General features: G+C 47.9%; 1 protein-coding gene across 1 annotated transcript in view; it reads left to right on the top strand.

Annotated features, from left to right (window-relative positions):
• Window positions 1-481: 481 nt before the first annotated feature.
• Window positions 482-8,711, top strand: part of RNF150 (ring finger protein 150) — a 283,510-nt gene continuing 275,280 nt past the window's right edge. Inside the window, exon 1 of the mRNA XM_045880405.3 lies at window positions 482-1,631. Within this exon, the coding sequence (XP_045736361.1) occupies window positions 1,148-1,631 (484 nt within the window). The 5' untranslated portion in view covers window positions 482-1,147. The remainder of the gene's footprint in view (window positions 1,632-8,711) is intronic.

Here is an 8,711-nt window from a genome sequence, read left to right as displayed (position 1 = left end):
GGAGCCCTAACCCAGATGTAGTGAATCAGAAATTCTGTGGCAGGGCCCATCAGTCTGAGCTGTAACATCCCCCCTCCAGGTGATGCTTATACACACTTAAATTTGATCGTCACTGCCCTAGATACTCCAGGTGTGGTGTTGGAAGGCCCTCGCTACCAATTTGCCTTAGCCTTTGGCCCTAGGGTGGGTAATGAGGGAGCTCGCTGCAGTTCTCCTGCACAGGATAAGGTTGTTTACGAGAGGCACGCTCGTTTCGCTATATTTAAGGCGCAGGAAGTTGTTCCTGCACGCATAGGTCTGGGGGTCGCTTCCCCTTTTGCCCCCACCTGGACCAAGTCCGAGACGGGGTTGAATTTGGGACCCGCCAGGGGTCGCTGCCGCCCATCAAGAAAGACCGAGGGAGCGTGGCAAGCGGACCCCAGAATCTTTGACATCACACTAAGCTCCTCCTTGCACGCATACATTATACACACACACAAACATATACGGACATACACAGACTTCGTACTCCCCTCCGGCCGCTCTCTCCCTCTGCCCCCGAGCCGCCCCTTCTCCGGCAAGTGTGGCCCGGGTGCGGCCACCCGGCGAAGAGAGGAGCGCAGCGTCCCCAGCGCTAGGGAGCCGGCGCGCCGCAGAAGCTGCCGCCGCGCCAGCAGCCGGATCCACTCACCCGAGCGCTCGGCGGCGGCGGCGGCCGGGACGCCCTCGGCAGCACCTCGGGCTTCGAGCAGCCGCGCCCGCCCCGCCGGGGCCGGAGCGCGCGGAGCCGCCCCCCCGCAGCTCCTGGGGCCCCTGCCACCCCTATGAGAGAAGCAGAAGCCGCGCCGAGGAGCCGGACACTCGGCCGCTGGACCCCTGCGCAAGCCCAAGCGCCTCCTCCGCCCGCGCCCCTGCAGCGCCGCTGAAGCGAAATGCAGCCGCCACGCTCCAGCTGAAAGGGGAAGGGGCCGGCGCCATCCCCTCGCTCGGAATCCGGCCCCCGCGGCGGCTGCGCATCCCGGCCGCGGGCCCTCGGGTCCCCGGAGTGAACGGGAGGAGGAGGAGGAGGAGAAGCCGCCGGCCCGGGGTTGGCCGGGGCTGGGGAGGAGGGACGGGACGGGGCGGGGGGAGGGCGCGGGGGGCGGGAAGGGGGCCCCGGCGGATAAAGATGGCAAGGTCTCTCATCCAAGCGTGCCGTAGTCTGGCTCTCTCAACATGGCTGCTTTCCTTTTGTTTCGTGCATCTGCTCTGCCTGGACTTCACCGTGGCTGAGAAGGAGGAATGGTACACCGCCTTCGTGAACATCACCTACACGGAGCCCGCGCCGGCCCCCGGGCCCGGAGTGGCGGGCGGCGGCGGCACCGAGCTGCACACCGAGAAGACGGAGTGCGGGCGCTACGGGGAGCACTCGCCCAAGCAGGACGCCCGCGGGGAGGTGGTCATGGCCAGCTCGGCCCACGACCGCCTAGCCTGCGACCCCAACACCAAGTTCGCCGCCCCGGCCCACGGCAAGAACTGGATAGCCCTCATCCCCAAAGGCAACTGCACGTACAGGGATAAGATCCGGAACGCGTTCCTACAGAACGCCTCCGCGGTGGTCATCTTCAACGTGGGCTCCAACACCAACGAGACCATCACCATGTCCCATGCAGGTAAGCGCCCCGGGCGGGTGCGCAGCGGGCGCGGGGGAGGGGAAGCCCCAGGGGATGTAGGCGCCGAGAAAGATCCAGCGCCTGCCTCTTAGCTCCTTTCTGGGAAGTGTGCGCAGAAGACGCGTCTCTGTTGCCTGTGCCTATTAAGTTTTGCTTCGCGTTACTTCGGGGGGTTTACAGAGCAGGACTAATCGGATCGGGGAAAGGGGGGGGTACCAGAGAGTGTGTTCCGATTAGCATAGCGCCGCTGCGACGTGGGTTAGCCGAGGTGGGCTAACTTTTCCGAGGAGGATCTGGAAGGGGAAGTTTGGGAGCAGGGCTCGCATATTGCATATTTATTGACCGGCCCCGTACCTGTTTGGAACCGGTAGATCTGATAACTCAGCTCTGCACTAGTGTGTGCATCAGGTACACTCCTGATGCCGGCGTTTGTGTGTCAGGAGGCGGGTAGGGTTACTGGTGCTGGCAGCTCACCACCGCTAACTTGCTCCTTCAAGTCGGGTTTCAGCCCTTCGTGGGAGATTAAGAGCCCCGCCCCCCCCCGCTGGGTTGACGCACATCGTAAATAATAATAAAAGTCCTGTGCTCTGTGTCATTCGGAGAAGCTGACGTGCAGGCACGATGGTAAATAATCCTCCACCAGCCAAGAAGAGCATGGTGGCCATAAAGTTATGCCTACTTTTCCAGTATTGCATTATCCTTTGCCTAATTGGGAGATTATGCTGAAGGCTTTCTTTTTGGCGAGAATGAGGCGACTTCAGGGTAGAAAGAATAAGCTTTTCTTAATGATTGAGGGGTGCCAGGGCTAGAAATACATTATTGCCCTGAAACTCGTATTTATTTATCCATAGGCCTGACATAACCACTGCTTCCGCGGTAGGAATAAAACAAAAAAACCTCTCCAGGCTTCTCCGCCATAACCAGCTACTTTTAGCAGACTGGCCTTCTTGAGTTGGGCCCTCCTTCCCCAGAGGGGTTCCTGGGTTGAGGCCGTAGCATCCGTAAGGGGGCGGGGGGATAGAAATGACAGATGCATTTTCTGACTGGAGTTGCCTGATCAAAAATGTCATTTTCTTAATAAACAGTGATGCTACTGAAATGAAACACTAAGCTTTGGCTGTATTGTTGGGGGGGTGGTGCATTCTTGGGAACAAGTTTTCCTTCTGAGAGCTGTTATCACCTGTTAATGAGGTATAGCTTTGGTCTGCCTCTGGTAATCAACACCAGCTGCCTTCAACAAGGAACCTGTCAAACTTAACACAAACAGGTGAAATGGGGAAAGTTCAGTGCTTTTTAACACATAGGCCAGAAAAATGCAGCCCCTTAATTAATGAAGAGGAGAGGCAGTTCACTTAGAAACGCTATGATACAGCATTTAGGAACACTTGATATATTTTCTTGGAGCTCAGCAGTTTTGTGGGGGAAAAGATTGTACCCCAACATTGAGTCCTAGGAGCACTACTTAAACTTTATGATATTCAAGGATTTGGAGAACCATGGAGGAGCACTTTAGGTCATGTAAAGTATCTTTAAACATTTAATATCTAAACTCTGACCTGAGGGGTTGTGAAGGTTTTTTTTGGTTCTGTAAATTCCAAGAGGATTGTTAGCTAATTAGCAGGATTCCCTTAAATGTTTCTCTGTGCGTATGCATGAAATGTTAAACTTGGCTTCTTTGAACAGAAAGAGGCATCATTTGTTCCTGTCTAAAAAGGTTCTCCAGAACTGCCAACACATTGGATCAATTAATGACTTGCCTGTTCTTAAAGAAAGCAGTAGGCTGATTTTTTCCATACAAATGATGCTTAAGACAGAGTGGGAGTAAACAGTTTGGTAATAGTTTGAAAGTTAAAGGCTAAAAAATGTAAACGAAATTCTCTATTATTCTGTTTCCAAAAATGTGTTAACGCGGTGTCAGCTAATGGCCATGAAACTTCCATATTGTCATTTGACATATTGCCACCTTAGGACTCTGTATTCACTTTAGTCAGAGTTTGCATTGATTTCTGCTCCAGGCTCATTATTAAGGAGATACATGACTGGGTGGCTTGGCAGACCCTTCACTTTTAAATATTTTTCCCAAATTTCAAACACTGAGATCCCAGCACTGATCTTGCTGTTCCTGTCTTACCCTCAGCTCCAGAACTTGAAGGCTCTACTTCTAGTTAATTTAAGTCCGATTTCTAAATTCATCTTAGGAAATGGTGTATATTTTAGGCTCAAATCCATATTCTTATTTTGTGAACATGGGGTGCAACATGCCAGAGGATCCTTACATTTGTAAACTTTGAGTCTCCAAAAAGCTAACTAATGTCCGCCTTTGCCTGTTTTTCTCGTTTTTAAATCTCCCCTCTCCTCTAAATCCTTTATTTTTGGAACTGATAGCTTTCAGATGAGCAGGTCAGAATTTAGTTATGCAACCCATCGTATAATATCTATGCATTTGGGGTGATATGACCCCAACACACCCACTACTTGAAATTAAACAGAAATCGGTTCCCCTTCCCCTTTCCATATAGACTTTCTGATTTTTTTTTTCCCTTGCTGAAATGATTGTGGGTTTCTACAACTTCTGCAATATGGTCTCTCATTTACAAAGACACGGATTCTCCTGGAATACACAAGTAGTTTTACTTGGTAACCAGTTTTTAAAAGTCTTTTAAAAAATGACTGCTTTATGGAGAGAGAATTCACATTTACAAGTCACACACTTAAAGTATGCAGTTTAACGGCTGTTACTATACTGAGAATTGTATAACCCTCACCACTAATTCCAAAAAGAAACCCTCTGTGCCTTAGCAGTTACTCCTCATTCCTCCGCAACCCCCTAGCCCTAGGCAATGACTAATCTACTTTCTGCATATTTGCCTATTCTGGACACTTCATTTACAGATGGTTCCCCGAGTTAGAGTTACAATAGTTTGACTTTATGATGGTGTAAAAGTGATACAAATAAAGTAGAAACTGTACTTTGAATTTTGATTTTTAATCTTTTCCTGGGCTAGCAATATGCAGCTTGATCCTCTATAAGCCCGGCAGTGGCAGCCCCCAGAAGCTCCCAGCCACTCAGGAGGATAAACAACTGATACACTTAACAACCGTTCTGTACCCGTATAACCATTCTGTTTTACTTTCAGTGCAGCATTCAATAAATTACATGAGATCTTTGGGGCGCCTGGGTGGCTCAGTCCTTAAGCGTCTCTCTAAAGCTCAGGTCATGATCCCAGCGTCCTGGGATTGAGCCCTGCATCGGGCTCCCTGTTCGACGGGAAGCCTGCTTCTCCCTCTTCCTTTCTCCCTGCTTGTGTTCCCTCTTTCGCTCTGTCTCTGTCAAATAAAAATCTTAAAAAAAAAAAAAAAATTACATGAGGTCTTCACATCATAAAATAGGCTTTGGGTTAGATGATTTTGCCCAAATGTGGACCAATTGTTTTGAACATGTTTAAGGGAGGCTACTCTGAGCTATGATCATAGGTTAGGTGTACTAAGTGCATTTTCAACTTACAATGGGTTTATTGGGAGGTAATGCCATTGTAAGCTGAGGAAGATCTATAAATGGAACCATGTAATATGCGGTTTTATGTGACCTTGCTTCTTTCACTATCAATGCTATAGCATGTATGCATTCCTTTTTGTTGCAAATATTTTGTACGGATATACCACATTTCATTTATTCATCAATTAATGGGCATCTAGGTAACTTCCGCTTTTTATGAATAATACTGCTACGAATGTTTGTGTCCAAGTTTGTGTGTGGACATGTCTCTTGGGTATATACATAGAAGTGGAATGTCTGGGTCCTTCACAACCTTTTGAGGAACTGCCTGATTGTTTTCCAAAGCAGCTGCATCATTTCACACTCCCACCAGCACTATATGGGGGTTCCATTTTCTCTATATCCTCATTAACACTTGTTACATTTTTTGCTTTGGCCAGACTGTTGAAGAGTGGTATCTTCATTGTGGTTTTAAGCTGCATTTCCTTGGGGACTAATAGTTTTAACATACTCTTGATTTTCTTTTTTTCCACTTTTCATTTTGCTCCTTTTCTCCTTGCTAGCCATCACTTGTCTTTTCCTGGACTTTGAGCTCATACACTTTTTGTCTGACCAGGAGAGAGATTAATAGAGAAAAATCTACCTCTTCCAATTAAAGCCCACGGACCACAGATTTTACATGTCCCCTATAAAAGGATGTGGGGAAGTGCCTTTGTGCTTTAGAGAGCCTCTAAGTTTTCCTTGAGTAAAAGCTATATGGGAATGTTGCTTCTGCCAGTGAGAGTCCCAGAAGTGAACTGTCAGGGGCAAGGTAAAGGCCCCGAGACCCCACTTACCTCCTTGGAGCTGGTCAGATGCCTGTGCACCTTCTTAGGCTACAGTCTGAGGAAATCTCAGAAATCTGTAGTTGCAATTTTGGGAAGTGGTTAATCAGCGTAACCTCTAGAGCCAACCACTTGGGTTTGTGTCCTTGCTCTCCTGCTTTCTTACTGTGTATCTTTTTTAAAAGATTTTATTCATTTGAGGGCGCCTGGGTGGCTCAGTTGGTTAAAGCAACAGCCTTCGGCTCAGGTCATGATCCTGGAGTCCCGGGATCGAGTCCCGCGTCGGGCTCCCTGCTCGGCGGGGAGTCTGCTTCTCCCTCTGACCCTCCCCCCTCTCATGTACTCTCTCTCATTCTCGCTCTCTCAAATAAATAAATAAATCTTAAAAAAAAAAAAGATTTTATTCATTTGAGAGAGTGTGCGTACACGCACAAGCAGGGGGAGGGGGCAGAGGGAGAGGGAGAAACAGGCTCCCCACCGAGCAGGGAGCCCGCTGCGGGGCTTGATCCCGAGACCCTGGGACCATGACCTGAGCCCAAAGCAGACGCTTAAACCACTGAGCCACCCTGGTGCCCCTCTCACTATACTTTCAGCAAGTGACTGCGCACTTCAAGGGCTTCAGTTTCCCTGTTTGTGAGATAACAGTACCTACCTTGGTTCGTATGGTAATTAAATGAGTCAGTACCTGTACGGTGCTTACCTCTAGCCGGCACCTAGCGGTCAATAAATGTAACCCTTATAAGCATTGTACACGGTGATACACAGAGCCTTAAGCTGGATCATCAGACCCTTAGGGTGCACTGAGGCCCTGGGAAAGGTCGCTTTATTTACCCTCTCCTGCTTTGGAGACCAGAGCGGTAGTGCTAATTTCTGTTCGTGGCTTCTGTGATTTGAGACAGGGTATTGCAGCTCCCTCTGATGGTTGGTGAACATTTGAGGATTCTCCTGTTGCGTATGTGCCTTTGCTCTTGGCTTAAATTGAAATCTGCTAGCAGGGACCTGCATGATATACATGGTAGATCTGTGAGTGTGTGGAGACAGTTTGTGACTGGGTTGTGACATTTAAGGAAGGATACATTTTTAAAGAATGTATTTGCTCTTTGTCTATTGCTAGTGTATAGTGAAAGGGAAATGAGAAGACTAAATGTCTAGCTGAATGGAAGAACTTTTTTTTTTTTCTTAACATATATTGCATTATTTGTTTCAGAGGTACAGATCTGAGCTTCAACAGTCTTGCACAAAGAATGGAAGAACTTTTGAGGGACTTGGTCCCTAATAGTCCTTAGAGACAACAGAAGGGAAGAGATGGTTGAATTGTTTAGAGAATAAGCTCAGCTTGGTGAGGAGGAGCCCAGGATGGAGTATATCCTTTGTATATTAGGACTTGACGAAGGTTGGAGGAGAAAACAGGAAGCTTATTGACACTTTCTTGTTTTGGTGGGTGCTAAGAGTTTAATTTATGGGTTCATGCTACATTTGTGGCCGGTATTTTAATTTCTAAAGTCTACCTTTGTCTTAACCTCTATAAAGGAACTAGCTGCTATAATTTACTTTCTAGGACATGTGTGGTTTTTCTTTAATTAGTATGTTTGCATTAACTCTCTTCTTTAGCATATTGTAGTTCTCTTTCTGGGAAGTAATAATGTTGGCCATGGAGTGCTTACTCAGTCAGGCGTGTTGTAAGCACCTTATGTATATTAGCTCATTTAATTCTCCCAACAACACTCAGATGGATACTATTATCCCCGTTTCACAGACCAAGGAACTGAATGAAGCCTGGACAGGAGAGGTGCCCTGTGGGTGGCAGGTGGTGGAACCAGGCTTGCAAACCTGAGTAGTGTATCTCCTGAGCCTGTGCTTATAACTGCTCCTTCATATTCTCGCAACTTGAAAGGATGCTATAAAAACTAGATGTGGACTGTGATGACTTAATGGATAACAACAGGAAGTGAGCTAAAGCTGATTTCTTAGTTCAGAATACTTTAACAAGTCTATGGGCTGGATGCACTGTTGACTCACAGGCTGCATTTTTGTGCTGGAAGAGATGGGACCTTATGTTTAGGGCTCTCTGCCTTCAGGCATGCCTCTGATTAACCGGCTTGGGGTCAGTCGCTTTTTCTATTCTGGATCTCCGTTTTCTCTCCCTATAAAAGGTTTCGGTTAGTTGATCACTAAGAGTTGTTTGAACTCCATAATTCCTTATACATTCAAAAATCAGAATATTTCCACTAAAATTCAGATTTCTTCTTCATCACAAGAAGTGACGACAGGGACCTGTGTCCCACGTGGCAGCAGCCGGCTGGAGCAGAACAGTGGCTAGCCATTGATATGGGCAGTGTGCTCTTCAGTTGGCCCTAGTCCCCATCACTTCTGGCCTGTGCCACTCCTTTATGCCCCTGCCTCAACCCCAAGGCCAGTGTATTTGGGGCCCCCGCTTTATGGAGTCAAACCAGGGTTGATGAAAGAGAAGTTCTAGAAAGCGGACTTCTTTTAGTAAAGGGAAATGTTCACAGGGATAGAACTGTATGAGGGGGAGAGGCTTCCTGGGGTAGATGAAGCTTTCTCTTGTGTTCAGATTGAAATTGAACGGGGTTGTTGTGGAATTGCTGAATGTAGGAGTCGTGCACAGGGTTCCACTGGCTGATGATACCTTAAGGGTCTTCTGAAGCCTGAGCACCCGTGATTTTCTATCATTTGGATATTTAAGAAACACTGAAGAGCCTCAGTTTCCACTTCGCTTTTCTCTGTGTGTCTTAAGAG

The sequence above is a fragment of the Mirounga angustirostris genome, unplaced genomic scaffold (assembly GCF_029215605.1).
Source record: "Mirounga angustirostris isolate CCGP_5_RB_7025 unplaced genomic scaffold, mMirAng1.0.hap1 SCAF_2, whole genome shotgun sequence".
NCBI lineage: Eukaryota > Metazoa > Chordata > Mammalia > Carnivora > Phocidae > Mirounga > Mirounga angustirostris.
This window is presented reverse-complemented; position numbering and strand designations above follow the sequence as displayed.